The sequence below is a fragment of the Lithobates pipiens genome, unplaced genomic scaffold (genome assembly GCF_037356315.1).
Source record: "Lithobates pipiens isolate NorthernLeopardFrog02 unplaced genomic scaffold, aLitPip1_a1.2 Scaffold_13, whole genome shotgun sequence".
Taxonomy (NCBI): Eukaryota; Metazoa; Chordata; class Amphibia; order Anura; family Ranidae; genus Lithobates; species Lithobates pipiens.
Window position 1 is genome coordinate 364,787,884 of NW_027507718.1, and position 18,130 is coordinate 364,806,013.

The 18,130-nt window shown below is 40.3% G+C and overlaps 1 protein-coding gene across 3 annotated transcripts in view; it reads right to left on the reverse strand.

Annotated features, from left to right (window-relative positions):
* Nucleotides 1–8,242: 8,242 nt before the first annotated feature.
* Nucleotides 8,243–18,130, reverse strand: part of MFAP3L (microfibril associated protein 3 like) — a 72,459-nt gene continuing 62,571 nt past the window's right edge. For 2 of the 3 annotated variants that reach the window (XM_077477203.1, XM_077477204.1), the window contains exon 3: nt 8,243–17,741. In XM_077477203.1, coding sequence (XP_077333329.1) covers nt 16,891–17,741 — 851 coding nt within the window. In that variant the 3' untranslated portion in view covers nt 8,243–16,890. The remainder of the gene's footprint in view (nt 17,742–18,130) is intronic. The other variant, XR_013272331.1, reaches the window with a different exon arrangement.

The window sequence follows — 18,130 nt, forward strand, 5'->3', positions numbered from 1 at the left end:
TAAACACATCATCAGTACAGTTGCACAATGCATTATTCTGTTTAGGGCACTTACAGGCAGAGTTCTAAATGGACTGCTGTTCCCTGTTCAATTGTCCAACTTTATTTACAAGATTTGACATGTACTGCACACTGCTTGTTCCTCAGTGACAGCCAGTGATGGTCAGTGAGAAGTTGGATTTGAGCAGTACAAATTGTGAACTTAAAGGGGTTGTGAAGTCAGAAGGTTTTTTAAATCTTAATGCATTTGTGCATCGGCGCCACACACCAGGCCGACTATGTGACGCTACTTTCCTGCACTGCAGCATTGGCTTGTGTCTTTCCATCTCGTGGCTGGTTCTAGAGTTACCTTCATATGCCATTGTGGGTGGGGGCTGCAGCTCCAGCAGAAGTGCTTCTCGAATACCATTCAAGCGTGCCGCTGGTGGGTGGACCCCTGGGCGGACGGCTGCCTACGAATCTCTCTGCCTGGTTTGCCTCAGCTTTTGTGGTTGCTGTCTGTGGGTGGTTGCAGCTTTTTACACTCCTGTATTGGTATTACACAGGTACCCTTTCCCACAATCTGAGATGCTACAATTGATTTTGTTTTCACACTATCATTTTCCTCCCTGTTAACCTCGGAGGTTACATGCACTCCCATTTTTTTTCTACCCTTTACCACCTCTCTGCACTTACCTATGCTGCTCACTCTATGGCTATTATACACCCCCCACAATCAAGTGGTTGTCACCATACACTCAAATAAATATATATTATATATAATCTCCGACCATGTATTCACGTCAGTTCTTTTTCACAGACAACTTGGAGTCAACAATAAACATTACCAGCCATAATAGCATGAGCTTCCTTGCTATGGTGGGGAGTTGTGGTTGTACTCTGTCCTGGGGGCCCTTCCTGCCTCAGCTCCTGGCGGAGACATTTGTGCTGCTTCCTGGCCTCTCAAAATTCTGCTGCGACATGTTGACTCTTTGAGTGGGGGGGGGTGGGGGATATATCCCCCTTCAAACCCCCCCCCCCCCTTTTTGCTCCTTTGCCCTTAATTTTTTTTTTGTTACTGGGGTTATTACATGTCCAATGTTTTATATCATTTTTTTCTACAGAACTGTGATACGCATCAGCTCCTGACGAAGTGGTATTAATCCCCTGAAACACGTAGTTTACAAAGATCCATACCTCAATGACTTAATCTGTGAGGACATTTATTCCCGGTTATGTTTTATACAATTTTGTACATGGAGCACCATCGGTAATGGTACCACACAATACTCTGTGGTTTATGTTTAATCGTATGCTGTATCCGAGTCTATGCAACCACTATTTTTTATTGTGATATTTATTTTGCTTACATCAAGTCATATACAGCTGTACAATAAATTACTCATGCCTCATTCAAAGTCCCAAATTCCCCCCTCATTTATACCGAATATTAGAACCACTTTAAAGTTCTATTATGACAAACCAGTCAGAAAAAAGGTATTTTTAGTGCAGGGGTGTCAAACTCAATTTCATCGTGGTCCGCGTCAGTAATATGGTTGCCCTCAGAGGGCCATTTGTAAGACTAGATGTTCAGAGCACCCCTCCCTTACATCAGATGTCAAGAGTCACCCCACCCACCCTTACATCACAGTGCTCCCCCGTTAGCTTGTGCAATTGGGGAGAAGCTGTGAGTGCAGGGCCTGGAGGACTGGAGTCAGCTGCTGGGGTCTGCTGAATGCTAACATCAGGTGGAGGTGGAGAGAAGGGGGTGCTGCAGCTGCACAAAATCTGTAGGAGTTCTGTCCTCTCTTCTGCCGACTGCCAAAATGGGAGGCAGAGACGAGCCTCCTTATCGCTGCATGGAGAAGTGCAGGATCTGCAGAAGTTCTGTCCTCCTCTTTGCTGACGACTGCTAAAAAGAGGGGTGTTCTGCAGCTGCAGGAGAGGTGTGAGGGCCACATGAAATGGCCTGGAGGGACATATTCAGTTGTGCTATAGTGTATACGTCCAGATTAGAAGCAGCAGAGCACCAAAACATATATCAGTGCCTAGACACCACCTGTTCTTACAAGTTTACAGATGCCTATAAGGACTTGGAGATTAAAAGGCATGTTTCCCTCTCCACCTCCCATTTAAGAATTACATAGACGTTCTCAGGATGCAGCTGTGAGAACAGAAAGAGCTACCCACTGATGGCACGCACCTCCACTTATAAAAGACAACTGTCTCAAAGCCTCAGTACAGTGAGATGGTATAAAGTGTGCCTAGGCAACAGAGCAGTTCTAGAATACCTACTCTAAGTGCTATACCATTCATGCCTGACTTCACCCACATCGTTTGAACGATCACATTATCCAAGTTCTGCTCCACTTTGACACTGACAATAGCAAGGAATTATGCAGGTCATACATGGGTCGAAATTCCAAACAAATTTCCTTTAGAAAATTTCGAAATTTTGTGTGCGTTTTGTTATCCGATGGTGCCACCATCGATTTCGAAATTTGACAAACCGAGCCTTCAATTTCACCTCATGTTGCTACAGAAAATAATTTTCGTGGCTGGGAATCTTTTCTTTCTTGGAATTTTCTTTTCTTGAACTCATGCACATTTTTTGCACAATTCTACCATTGTTGGTTAGAAAATAGTTTGCATTTCAAAAACTTTAACATGTCTGGTCACTGAAATTAGATGACTGCACAAAAATCTGCCATTGCTGCAGTCCACTAATAGTGTGAAATGCAAATGAAAAATGAAAATTCTTAAAGATTTTCTAAAGAATTATTCAACCAGTGCATAGCCTGCCTTAGACTTTGTCTTATCTTTGCTTTATTGAGTGTTTAGGGTGGCATAGTAACTTTCGTTATTTATATATTCCTGGGGCAGTAGTGAAGAAAGGAACGCACATAGAATCAGGCTCCTCAACACTTTGCTGTTCATTTGAGGACACACATTTGCTAAGATTATACAGTAAAATATGAAAATGTGGCACCCACTAAAAACTTGCAAACTGAACATAAGTGCAGATGCAAATCAACAAAATTAATTTGACGTGAAGTCCAAATAACATATTCTAAATGTTCCGATCCACGATGGAAAACTTTCGAGGTGCAGTAAATCAACACCCCCATATGTGTCCCCCGACTGAAAAGCAGGGGGTCACTTCAGACTTAAAATGATGGTATTCAAATTAGTTCAGGTGTAGTGATGTGCACATCAGATCAAAGGATTCTTATTGGAAAATTCTGAGCAGAATTGCCAGGCACCAAGAAAAAAAAAGGAACTAATAGTGAAAGTACAGTTTAAAAGGATTTTATTCCACATACAAATGGGTACTCACAAAATAGCTGCTAAAAACAGGCATGTAAAAGGGATTGCAGATGTATCTGGACGCCACGCACAGGCGTGCTTCCAGGAACCAGGAAATGTGATCCATGGAGCAGGAAATGTCAGTGCCGCCGGAAATGCGTCAACATGTTTCGCCCACCCCAGCACGTTTTTAAAGACTTTGATAACGCCCTGTGGGTGGGCAAAACATGTTGACGCATTTACGGCGGCACTGATGTAATTTCCTGCTCCGTGGAACGCACTTCCTGGTTTCCGGAACGCATGCCTGTGAGCCGCGTCTGGATACATCTGCAATCCCTTTAAATGCCTGCTTTTATAAGCTATTTTGTGAGTACCCATTTGTTTGTGGAATAAAATCCTTTTAAAACGGTGCTTTCGCTATTAGTTCCTTCTTTTATCCTTTTTTTGGTGCCTGGCGATTCTGCTGTGAATTTCTAATAAGAATCCTTTGATCTGATGTGCACATCACTACCCCTGAACTTCTCTGGATACCATAATTTAAGCCTGAAGTGACCCCCCCGACTGCAAAGCAGGGGGTCATCATTTGGTGAGTGGGGACACATATGGGGGTGTTGATTTGACCTGGAAAGTTCTTGAGCGTCTGGTTTACTGCACCTGGAAAGTTTTCCATCGTGGATCGGAACATTTAGAATATGTTATTTGGACTTCACTTCACATAAATTTTGTTCATTTACATCTGCACTAATTTATATTCAGTTTTGCATGTTATTAGTGAGCGTCACATTTTCATATTTTACATTTTCTAGTGAGTAGCACTTTGTGTGTGGCAGCTGTTTTTGTTTTCTTTTTCACTGTTTTTTCAGCATTCAGCGCTAGTTCATATATTTTAGAACAGTGCATTCAGAAAGTATTCACAACACTTCACTTGTTCCAAATTTTGTTATGTTACAGCCTCCAAAATGGATTAAAGTCATTATTTTCTTAAAATTTTTATAAAACAATATGAAGAGTATGATGCTACAAGTTTGGCACACCTATTTTTGGGGAGTTTCTACCATTTTTCTTTGCAGGACCTATGAAGCTCCATCAGGGTGGATGGGGAGTGTTGGTACACAGCCATTTTCAGCTCTCTCCAGACATGCTCAATTTGGTTCAAGTCTGGGCTCTGGCTGGGCCACTCAAGGACATTCACAGAGTTGTCCCATAGCCACTCCTTTGTTATCTTGGCTGTGTGCTTGAGGTCGTTGTCCTGTTGGAAGATGAGCACTCTGGAGCAGGTTTTCATGAAGGATGTCTCTATTCATTGCTACATTTATGTTTCCCTCAATTCTGAGTAGTCTCCCAGTTCCTACCACTGAAAAACATCCCCACAGCATGATGCTGCCACCACCATACTTGACTGTAGGGATGGTATTGGCCAGGTGTTGAGTGATGCCTGGTTTCCTCCAGACATGATGCTTGCCATTCAGGACAGAGTTCAATCTGTTTCATCAGACCAGAGAATTTGGTTTCTCATGGTCCGAGAGTCCTTCAGGTGCCTTTTGGCAAACTGCAGATGGGCCATCATGTGCCTCTTATGCCGCGTACACACCGGCGGACTGTATGGCCTACTTAGTCCGTCGAAACACATTTCAGCGGACAGTCCGCTCGTGTGTGGGCTTCAGCAGACTTTTTCAGCGTGCAGTCTGGCGTACTAAGTATTTCTGATTTTTCGAAATTCTGTCCGTCATACTTTGGTTTCAGCGGACAATCCGCTCGTCAGTAGGCTAGTTCGACGGACTAAGAATGGCGCATGCTCAGAAAGGATTTACACGGCGGAAGGGTGCATTGCTGTGTATTGGACTTCCTATTTCTAGTCCCGTTGTACGTGCTGTACACGTCATCGCGCAAGCTTTCGATGGACTGTTTGTGCATCCCTGTGTGGTCAAGTCCGTTCATTCGAAAGTATGACCGACTGTCCGGCGGATTGTATGACGGACTAAGTAGGCCATACAGTCCGCCCGTGTGTACGCGGCTTTACTGAGAAGTGGTTCCTGTCTAGCCACTCTACCATACAGGCCCGATTGGTGGAGTGCTGCAGAGATGTTCTTCTAGAAAGTTCTCCTTTCTACACAAAACGCTGGAGCATGGTCAGAGTGACCATCTGTTCTTAGTCACTTCTCTGACCAAGGCCCTTCTTCCCTGATCGCGCAGTTTGGCCAGGCAGCCCGCTCTAGGAAAAGTCCTGGTGGTTCCAAACTTCTTACATTTTCCAATGATGGAGGCCACCACTGTGCTCATTGGTATCTTCAATGTTGCAGAAATGTTTCTGTATCCTTCCCTAGAGCTGTGCCTCGATGCAATCCTGTCTCGGAGGTCTACAGACAATTCCTTGGACTTCATGGCTTGGTTTGTACTCTGACATGCACTGTTAACTGTGAGACCTTATATAGACGGTGTGGTGTGTCCCTTTCCAAATCAACTGAATTTTCCACAGGTGGACGCCAATCAAGTCGTAGAAATATCGAAAGTATGATCAGTGGAAACAGGATGCACCTGAGCTAAATTTTGAGTGTCATGGCAAAGGCTGTGAATACTTATGCACGTGTGAATTATTTTAATTATTTTTAATACATTTACCAAGGATTTCAAACAAACTTCTTTCACTTTTTCATTATGGGTATTGTTTGTAGAATTTTGAGGAAAATAATGAATTTATTTAATTTTGGAATAGGGCTGTAACAAAATGTTGAAAAAGTGAAGCACTGTGAATACTTTGCGGATGCGCTGTATCAGTGGCCTAAAATATACAGTATTATCCCTCTGGCAACACTACATCCTCCAGTAAAGTTATACCACACTTGTAACTGATAATATGATGTAATACTACTGGTTGATATAAGGTTAACAACAAGCCTTCCCCTGGCAACACTGTTGGCAACCCAGTACAATTACTTAGGCTTTGATTACTGCTAGGGTACCAGAGAAGGGTACTTGGAAATCAAGAATAATTTTGCGTTAACCAAAGATGTAAAACATTTTAGTCCAAGTTGTGCTTTTACAATACATTTTTATTTTGCCTGGAGGGGCCCCAACTTCTGCCATGAGACAGTTTCTACCACCCATACATACTGTAGAGTCGCCTTTAAGGAGCATTGCCTGTGGAAACTTAAAGTGGTTGTATACTCTTTTTTTTCACTTTTACCTACAGGAAAGCCTATAATAAGGTTTACCTGTAGGTAAAAAAAATATCTCCTAAATCTGTACGGTTTAGGAGATATTCCCCTCGGTATTGCGCACAAGGGGATTCTCGGGTGAAAATCCGGCAGTGGCAGACTGGCCGGAATTAAATCTCCCGCGCGCATGTGCGGGAGTGACGATATCGCGGCTCCGGCCACTCACAGCGCCGGAGCCGCAACACCCGGAAGAAACGCCGAGGGAGCATGTCAGCTCCCTCGGCGTGGATCGGGCCAGATGTCAGGGCCTCGTTCTAAGGTAAGTATTTCATAATGAGCTAGTATGCGGTGCATAGTAGCTCATTATGCCTTTTCCTTTGCAGGTGGCAAAAAAAAAAAACACAAAAAAAAAAAAAAAAAAAAAAAAAAAAACATTAGCGGCTTTACTACCGCTTTAAGTATGAGCAAAATATTTAATGCGAAGAAACAGAACTGACAACTGTAGATGGGTCAGTGCTTCTTTATAACCTCTGTCTTCCAAAACAGGCTTTCGAAAAGCAAACAAAATGACAATCATATTTTTTTTTTGTTAGTTTAATGTGTTTTGATTCCTTAACAGCTTCACAGCTATTACATACCAGAGATAGGAACAAAAATGGAGTACAAGGTTTCACAAACACACAGTTCAATGCCTGTCACTGCACAGAAACAATGGCTATTTGGTCAGACAATGTAGTGTTTGCCAATACAGAAGGATGGTGACATTGACATACAGTCAGATAAAAAAACATTTTTATGCAAGTGAAAAAATGTTGATATATTTCTGACTAAGTTCAAATCTTTAGATTTACAATAAAAAGTAAAAAATGTATGGCCTGCCATAATGGATCATTAACAACTATAACATTTCTAACCTTTTGGTACAATTACATTTTAATCTTACATTGGTTCAAGTACTAGAGGTCTGTGGCTTCTCTCCTTAAGATGTATCTGTAGCATTATACAGAAATTATAGAACCCCACTGAAACACTTAAAGGAAAACTGACGTGAAAAATAAAACCGAGGCTTCCTTGGAAAATGCTAATTGTCAATATACAGTCTCTGGCCTCAATATTTTTGGCGCCTAACCTACACTTATGCAGATAAGAACATCAAATTTTATTCTGATTTGTCTGATCTGTTTACTTGCCCAATAGAACAGCATTTGACAACTAGCATTTTTAAAATAGATAGGCCAATATTTTTTTCATGAGAGGTTTCCTTTATGGCCTCAATTATAAATGCCAATAAAAAAAGTGGAGTTGTTTCCAAGGAAAAGAATTGCATAAGTTTTATTAAAAAACATTAGCCAAAATCTGACTTGGTTGTTATGGGTAAACCCCCTTTCTTTTTCTCTATCTTATATGTATGTGGTCTTTATGTCAAAGAGTTGCAGGACAATATTTGCTTTCATTGACCTAAAAAAATTGCAGGCTCCTGCCATTTTTCAGAACCTGTTTTCGATCAACATTTGTCATCTCAGTTTTAGTAAGGTGCTCCATTTATATAACGTTTATCTAGTCTATGTAATATACTAAAGCAAACTGTGGAAAATGTAAACTGTGCCTACGTATAAATCCACAACCAAAATCGTGACATTCATCAAAATCTGGGCATGAACCAAGTCTTATGAGGCTTCAGAGCATGGTCATATTATTATATATATATATATATATATATATATATATATATATATATATATATATATATATATATATATATATATATATATATATATATATATATATATATATATATATATATTTTGGACTGCTGGTCAGTTGCATATGGTAAAATGATGACTGGTGGCTTAATAACAAGAACAGTGATGAGTAAAGTTTGAATAGCAACATAACAGCCAATCAGAATCCATCTTGTACTTGAATACAGTAAAGTAATTAGCTGCTATGGATTATCGTATTGAGCCGTTTGCAGCTTGTATACTAGAGATAAGGTAATGTAGTATGCCCATCACTATGGAGAGCTCTTCTGCCATGCATGTCTGATAAACACAGTATTAGTCAAGGGTCAAATTGCTCCCCTTTACATAATCAGAAGCCCTACATGCATAGGTTTTTCTTACCAGTGTTCTCAATTTGTATAAATAAATTAGGCAGATCAAAATGATTCAAAACACAGCCAGAGCTGAAGAAGGCATTTAAGGAACCCTCAGAGCACAATGTATTTGTCATAAAAGTGTTACTAAACCCACAACAGTAAAATCTGCATATGCAGTAAAGCATGCTTGTTATACTCATGTTGGAACCTAAGGGTTAGTCCGGTGCAGTGTGTAAAAAGGCTGTTTGATCCTGTCTTCTCTGATCCTCCACTGTCCCCAAACCATCTCCTGGTACAACAGAGCCTTGGGGGCAAGCTACACATGCTCAGTTTGGTGTGTATTGCTAGAGTTTTCTTTTCTTGGGAGGGAGCATGTGATCAGCACAGGGCCAATCAGCACTGTCCAGACAGAGGATCAGGGGTCATGGAGCCTCAAATGACAGTCAGAGTAGAATGAACCATCAAGCTTTAACCAGTGCTCATCTGGACACTAATAGAAGTCACAAGACTACACTAACTGCTGATGAGAAAAGGTATTTATAAGTTTATATTTACTAAAATAATTGCATTTCCATGTTCTGTGTACTGTGGAAGACCAGATATAGTGAATGCAGGGTCCTGGGCTTAGTACCACTTTAAGACCATATGAGAAATTGAACTGGTGTACCTGTGACCACTGACAGCATGTCTACATTTATGCTGCTAGATTTGAGAGGGTGCACTGTCCATGTTATCCTGATAACCCACAATGGAGATGCCCTGGGAACAGAAGGCAAGCATAGGGGGGATCTTGGATCTTGTCAAATACACAGGCCAAAAGACAAGGCCACAAACTGGATCTGCTGCAGATCCACAGCAGAGCCAAGAAATTACTGATGTAGAGAAAAAAAGGGGAACGTGCAAGTATGTGTCCTTGACGGCCACAATATTTCCATGAAGGGAGGCTGCAACAGGCCTGGATGTCTAAAGGGGACTTGGGATGATTTTGTCTCAGCTGGAGACCAAGGTCTTTTTTTTTTTTTGCTGGGATAGATGAGATGAATACGCTTACCTCTAGTAACATCATTTAGATCCATAGGAACTCAGAAGAGGTGTTACCTGTTAAAAGGGCATGCACAGCAAACGCTTTTTACATGCCTACTCTGAAACAACTAATGGACTACAATCGATTATTAAAATAGTTGTCAACTATTCTGCAGCCAGAATCCATTATTTGTTTACAAGTCAGAAAATACAGCTCATTACACTGTTCATACTTACACAGTGCAACACACACACACAGCTCAGTACACGATCCATACGTGTCAGTAAGTAACTGAGAGCTTGTGAATGTGAGAGGTGCAATGCCTCATGGGACATGTAGTCTCGGGCAAGAGATAGGAGTGAGTGATTCTAAAAAGGCAGACTTTTTTTTACCTTGCTATAGGGACACTCTATAGTACTATACTGTGTGGCTTGCTATAGGGGTGCTCTGAAGGTGGGAGGACACAGAAGCACCGGTGGGGGACCTCAGAAGTGCAAAACCATAACACAGAGCAGACAAGTATGACATATTGGTTGTTAAAGAAAAAAAAAATATATAAACTTTTACAAATCACTTCAAGGGGTCTGTGCAGGAAGATCTACATCGGAGACTGAAGCTGTAGGCTGATAGACTGGAGGTAATATAAGGCATTAAAATTACAGTTAAATTAAAAGTTTACCAGTATCGTGCATTATATTTAAAATATTCATATTCATGCAATAAAAGTTTCAGCCTTTAGTACTACTTTAATATAAAAGATCTCTCTCCACCTTACCCGTGTATTTCAGGTCTGACTCCCAAATACCCTGTATATCCTACTGCTGGGTATATTTATTATTACTTTCTCTGTTTCATAGTATAAAATGAACCCCTTATAGCAGTGATCATCTTCTGTTTTTATACTATACTAATACCAATTTTAGATTTTCTAACCACACCATGACAAGTAATACTTTTTTTTTTTTAATTTAAACTTGCTTTTAACATTCACATTTAAAATAAATATAGTTTCTGAACAAAAACCATATACACTGTCCAAAAATTTGTTAGATCGAGAAAAGATATCCCATCCTGCTCCTTTGAATTTTCCAGTCACTGTGGTCCCGTCACTGTTCGAAAACAAACGTCGAGTTGATCCCACTAATGATTAGAAAATCAAACGTTAAGACAAAAATTTTCTAAGGAAAAATCTGAAAATCATCTAAAATGCTGCTTTGCAGTTTACATTTTTTCTTTCTTTAACCACTTGACCTGCGGAAGATTTACCCCCCTTCATGACCAGGTAATTGTTTTGCGATATGGCACTGTATTACTTTAACTGACAATTGCGTGATCGCACGACGCTGTACCTAAATAAAAATTATGTCGTTTTTTTCTCCACAAATAGAGCTTTTTGGTAGTATTTGATCACCTCAGTTTTTTTTGTGCTATAAACAAAAAAATACCAACGATTTTGAAAAAAATAAATACATTTTTTTTTTACTTTCTGCTATAACCCCCCCCCCCCCAAAAAAAAAAAAAAAAGAAAAATGTATTTCTACATAAAATTTAGGCCAATATATATTCTATTCTATTTTTTTTTGGTAAAAAAAAAAATCCCAATAAGCATATATTCATTGGTTTGTGCAAAAGTTAAAGCGTCAACAAGCTATGGCATATTTTTATTCATTTTTTTTTTTTTTTTACTAGTAATTGCGGTGATCAGCAGCTTATAGCGGGACTGCAATATTGTGGCAGACATTTGGACACAGACACATTTTGGGGACCAGTGACACTAATACAGTGCTCAGTGCTAAAAAAAAAAAAAAATTTGCACTGTCACTGTACTGACTAAGGGAAGGGGTTAACTTCAGAGGCAATTAAAGGGTTAACTGTGTGTGTCTATTCAGTGTTTTACTACAGTGTGGGAGGTGCTGGAGATGGATCCTTGTCCATGCTTTGCAGAGACACAGGATGCTGGTCTTCTTTCCTGTCAGAATGGCGATCTGCCTTGTTTACTAGGCAGACTGCCGATCTGTCTGCAGCATGATCGGCGGGTGCCAGTGGACAGAGCCCACGGTAGCCACTGATCAGCTCCCACTGTGTATAATCACATAAGCACATTCATTCCCGCTATCTGGAAGTGCAGGCTCACATATATATACACAAATTTTAATCTCAGAGTCTAATGATGTGCACCAGATTCAACCTCCAATAGTATATACATCTCGTCTGTCTGTTATTCTCAGAGTGAATTAGATTTTGTTCTCTAACCATATAGCTATTTACTTATAATTACCACTGCATATAGATAATTCATGAATACATTTTTTTTTTTTAAACTTTACTTATTAACTGAATTATACACCAAACTTTTTTTTGAGGTTTTCAATAAAGCGAAACAATAAATTGGCAACCTAACCAATTATAAAAATAATAGTTGCATACCTACAGCCCAACATTTCAGCCAAAAGAGTTGTACACATGTTTACTGACAGCAGCCTCATACAGGGAACAAGATGGGAGACATCCACTAACTAATCTATATAGCAGTACAAAGGAAGTCACCATAAACAGGCTACACAATTAAAGAATTAGTGTGGGGTAAAGCCCAGTACACACTAAAAGAAAATTAGATGAATGGTCGTCCAGTTTTCCTCAATGTTTCACAGCAAGTCAAAACCGAGGATACCAATTGTATGAAAGTTCTTGTACCACAAAGGCTTTTTTTTTTTTGTTGTGTATGGTTTCTGATCATGTGCAGTCTTGTGTATATGAGTTTTCTCATACAAAAACAGTACACATTAAAAGGAAAATCGTTAGTTCTGTTAATGTACAAGAACATTTTTGGAGTTTGTGCCTCCTGAAAATTTTGTTTGGAAAGTCTGAAATCGGATGTCGAAAGTTGTGCACACACTATACAAAAATCAAACCATCATGCTTTGTACAAATTTTTTTTTTGATATTTCTTAGTGCCTTTACCGCACTTAAATTTGGATTACTTGCCACGAGTTTAGTCTTTCCCCCCCAATGTTTGACAGATCATTACAACCATGGCAGGTTGAGATGCAAACCAGGAAAACAAGGTCTGGAGAGTGTTTCCGGTCTTTTATCTAATAGATATTTATGCACTCCTCTATAACAGTGGTTCTTGACCTCTCTAGTGCCGTGACCCCTTGATAAAATTTCCCAAGTTGTGGTGACCCTTAAAAGTGAAATCATTTTTGTAGCGTGGGTTGTCAGCCCAAGGCAAGACGAGTAATTTGCGCCTCTAACCCACGGATATTTAGCACTCCCTGAGTCTCCCTTGTTTCCCTTTTATCTCCCTCTATCCTAATTTCTTCCCCCCCCATCTTTCTCTCTAGTCTCTCTTGTTCTCTCTCTCTCCCCCCTTTTCCTCTCCCTTCCATGTACTCTCTATTTTTAGAGGGGGGGGGGGGGGTGGATGAGTGGTAGTGCTGTTGGGGAGTTGGGATGAGTGGCAGTGGGGGGATGGGATGAGTGGCATTGCTGGTGGGGGGGGGGGGGCAATTTAGGTGCTCTTGATCAATGTAATCTGCTTATCTGAGAACTGTAGTGGGGATTTTTAATGGCAACTATAATCACAGGTAGTGTTACTCATTGTTTCAGACTTTGTGGTGTCTTGTAGCAGTGACACCTATGCCGAAATCAGGAGATAGGGTCTCCTCCAGCCCCTCCAATTTTACATTCCTCACCAGCCAACTGACCTCTAGTCTCTGGCTCCCAGCCATGCCTTGAACTGAATTGGCGGCTTCGATGAGGCTGAGTGGATGGCCGTGTGTTCCAGGAATAGCCCCGCTGGGCGGCCACAGGCTCTAGGGACAGACGCAAAAAGGCTAAGAGCGGTGCGGGCTTCAGTAACAGCCCAGAATCCGATGACCAAGGGCAAAAAATCATTCAACCCCCAGGTTGAGAACCACTGAGAATACACTACTAGAATTCATTCCACATTTTTTGCTTTAAAAACATTGTAAGAATGTTTTTTAATTTTTCTAATCATTAGTGAGGTCACAGCAATGGCTGTAAATTTGAAAGAGCAACATGGAAATTTTTTTCTCCAATGTTCAAATTACTAGCAGTGTGTTTTTTGTTTGGTAAAGTCGATTTATTCCAAAAATCAAGTAAAAACAAAATTGAATTTTAAACATTTGAATGTTCTGAGAGTTTTTGTACAAATTTTACATTTCTACTAGTGTATACCCAGCTTAAGACTGGATACTGCTGGTTCAACTGCTTCAAACAGTCTGCTCTTTAATAAAGGCTTCAAACTGGTATTGGACCGCAAAACACTTAAAAATGTGTACATTTTTTTCCTAATTTTTTTCCCAGTCAGTGGGGTAGAGAACACCTGAAAATAGCGTATGCATGGGAGAAGTTTTAGTAGTCCTAGGAGCTCCCAGGGATTATAGACTGAAACCATAAGCTTCACTTCCATGTTTAATTTGGCATGCACAACATCAATGAGAGCAAAAATGGTCTCTCCAAGCCTAGACGTTACAGAGGCTGCCTAAGACTCCTCAAGAACTTCATCTGGCCAGGATTTTTGAGACTCTTCTTCACATAGAGCCTCTGCAACTAAAGTTGAAAGGCCACTAAAGCTGCAAGCAGACAAAATAATGATCAGCAGGGGAAGATATGTCCTCTGTGGTTAGAGTCAGCAATTAAAATTGCAATTTGGCTCATAAAATCTTGCAGAACTGCAGTGAATTTCTCTGGAAGTGGTCCAGACCTGATGGTATATGAAGACTCAAGTAGGGGACAACCTTCTAGGCTGTTGGTATCAGGTCCTTGAGAGGGAACACTGCAGGCTGCCCCAGAATTGTTAGCCGATTGTGAGCAAGAAGACCCAATTCAGTGGAACGGCTCCTCTTGTGTTTGGGGTTCAATATATTGCACCTCAAATGGGAACAACTTCGCCCTAAAAACAAGTATAAACCTTGATCACTTATGGACTGACTGCTAAAGTAGGAGAGGTATAAATAATCTGAATTGCTCAGGTCACTGAAGGTGGCAGCAAGGACTAAAATGATTTATCCCTTGCAATAAGGCAGAGCGTGTGCATGTGCACCACTCCAGCTAGTGATGCAACACTTAATTCCTTAGCGTTTTAACCCTTTTTGTGAAAAACAAAAAGGGGCTACTATGGCACCAAAGAGTTGTAAAGAAACAAAGTAGCTCAAGGTGCTTGGTCCATACGGCATACTCAAACAAGTCTTCAGGGACCGGGTCACATCAAAGGCTGTGCTATGGCTCTGGACCTAGAAAGCACTCTGGAAATCGCTCTGCGGATAAATGTACACAGAAAACAAATTTAACAAGTCCATTGCCCAAACTTCACATTCTAGGAAGTCCCCAACATTCTCAAATCCAGTGAGGTCCAGCCTCCAAAGCTATTGCTAAGGATACACCAATCTAGCTGCATAAAGGACCAGCAGCATGTAAATCGGGGATATGCAATTAGCAGACCTCTAGCTGTTGCAGAACTACAAGTCCCATGAGGCATAGCAAGACTCTGACAGCCATAAGCATGACACCCAGAGGCAGAGGCATGATGGGACTTGTAGTTTTGCAACAGCTGGAGGTCTGCTAATTGCATATCCCCGATGTAAATTAAGTCTTGAACAAAAGTAAAAAAAAAACTAATAAAACAGAACCGTTTCTCAATAGGGAAAAGGCGGCCTACCTCTTAGGGTTCTAGCAAAAATCTGAAGGTATGCTGGGAATGGTAGAGGTTATACCAGGCTGGTCCCTGTTTTTTTTGCCAGTGTCCAAATTCTTCTGTAGGGGCAGTATAACCCGAATGTCTCTAAATCATATGTACCTCAATGAACGAGAAAGAAAGATATATTTTAAAAGTGTATATTTCAACAGCATTGTATAGATGATGGAATGGAAGAGAAGTTACCATCCTTGCAACTGAAACCATTTCTTACACTGCCTCCAACTACTCCAAAGGTCTCCGTATTAATCTTTTTATTTAGAAGCACAGAAATAGCAGTACAACTAGCCGAAATATCTCCTCAGTGACCTTAGTATCCTTTAATGAAATGAGAGGTGGTTAAGGATATGATGATCTGAAAACGGTCATCTCTCATTTTCCTGTATACCACTGTAAAAATGGCTATTAAAAAAAGGAATTAGTAAAAATTGATTATACAAAGAATTTGATTATAAACAGCATTAAAAGGGCAAGCCAAGAATCCTGTGAAGGAATATCAGAAGACTGCCAGTTGGGTACTACTGTTCTAGACATACAACTCCAATCTGTGCAAGGTGACTGCAAAACTGACATTTCCACTTTATTTTCAAATTAGAAGGAAGACAGGCTTGTACTGGAACTTTAAAATCTCAGGCACTCCAATTTATAAATGACCTAGGATGTGATGAAGAGCAAAGTCTAAGAACAGTCTGTTCTCTCCCTGCAGTTACACTGCTTCTGGCCTATGCCCAAATTGTAAGTTATAAATAACAATGAGAAATCCTGTTTGACGGCAAACAGGTCTGTATTTGGGGAGTTCTGTACAGATTTTAGGGTGTGTCTAAGAAAGTATAAACTAACCTTCATATATAGCATTTATGTAATTAGGGAAGAATGATCCCCTCCTCTTTGGCATTTTCTGACATGTCAATGAGCTCAGCTCAAAGCACTACATTACACAGTATTGACCACTTAGTTCAAAGCATGATCAGTAGAAAAAAAAAAAATGGATGCTTGTTCTTTTTTTGGCAAAACTGTGATGACTTAACCAGACCTTTCTAAAACAGTAATCTGTTTAAAGGACAAAATATATTGATTTTACACTTGACAATAGAAGAGCAGCACTCTGATTGTCAAATGACAAGGCCCTTGGGCTTACTAATGCATTTGGAAAGCTTATCCATGGTTAGTTCCATTCTTGTTGAAGGTGAAATACCATTAAGCAAATGTTCCCTGTCATTCGCAGCCTTCAGCAGTAGAGCCATTTGAATCTGAAACAATATTTACAAAATGTATCATGACATTTCATTGGCGGGATATTAAAAAAATAAAATAACGAAACCAGTGGGTTAACAAAAAAAATAAATACATATTTAGAGAGTCTACTGTAGCTATATTTTTAGTGTGATACAAACTTTCTTATATGACAAAGAGTGCAGGTGTATATCTGGTGGCATGTCATTGAATGCCATAAAACGCCACTCTGTTATCAAAGCTGCAGGTAAGCCAGCTACTAATGATTTTGGGGAGGAAATGGTTGTTTTTTTCTAGTAAGGCTAGGTGGCAATTTATTAACATCTTCTCTATAAGGTGCTCCAAGTATCTATTAGTGATATGCATAGATGTCCTATCTAGACATGGCTTTCATATATAATACATGTAGTGGGGTTATCTGGGGGAGGTTCGGTTGGTTCGGTTGGTTCAGTTGGTTCAGAAGTCTGAGTACATGCTCTTGTTGTGGAGTCATCTTTTACACTAGATGGTATGCTGTCCTGTGATTCTGTATCCAAACAGTGTTTCTTTGCCATAGGATGTACAGACACCGTTATAGCAATTTGCCGAGGGGGCTCATGTACAGAGGAGGCATCTGACTCAGCTGTTGGAGAATCACTCCGCTGCAAAGCATTAGGGATGGTGAAGACTTCATCCACATCACAAACTTCCTGACCAACAGCTCCCTGTCTTACAAATAAATGCCCTGGTTCATCCAGGCCAACAACCTCCATGATCTCTTCCATTATAATCCTGCAGTTCATGATAAGAGGGGGTAAAGGAACACTTCTGGCCAGTTCCTCAATATATCGTGCAAACTCCATTGTTTTAAATTGAGTGACTTTGGCAAGCTCGAGTGTCTTGGCAGAAGTGATGATGGGAATTCTTTTTGCAATCTCAAAAGCCTTTTGTAATTTCTCTGCACCTTCTGTCCTGAAGAATTCATTAATGGCTTTTTCTGTCTTCTTCAAATGACTGCTCATCATACACAATCTTGTTATATTCAGCACCATCACTATGGTAAATGCCACCAGGCAGACAATCATGTAGTAGATTCCCATGTCACCAGAGGTAAAAATTACTCTCAGAGTAACTGTATTGTTTACAGTGCCATGGGCATTGGTAGCAACACAAGTGTATTTTCCTCTATCCTCGAAAGATACACTGGTGATATTTAAAAGTCCACTATCAAGAAACCACCATTTTCCAGCTGAAAAAAAAAAAAAAAAAAAAAAGAAAACAAGGAGATTAATATACGGTCAGATCTTAATAAAACAATATACTTTCTCGTATTTCACCTGCTAAAGCAAGTGTGTATATGAAACACAGGCAACAAAATACAAACAGCTATATGTGAAAATGGGAGTAAATGCAACAAGAAGTCATAATGCGTATGGACTAAAATATACTATGCCCTTGTACACACGGTCGGAGATTCCGACAACCAAATCCGTCAGATCTTGTCCGACGGATCTGGTCCGATGGATCTTGTCCGAAACTGTTGCATACACACGGTCGGACAAAGTTGTCGGAAAATCTGATCGTTCAGAACGTGATGACGTAATTTAGTTACGATGGGACTACGTTCAGGCTAGTAGC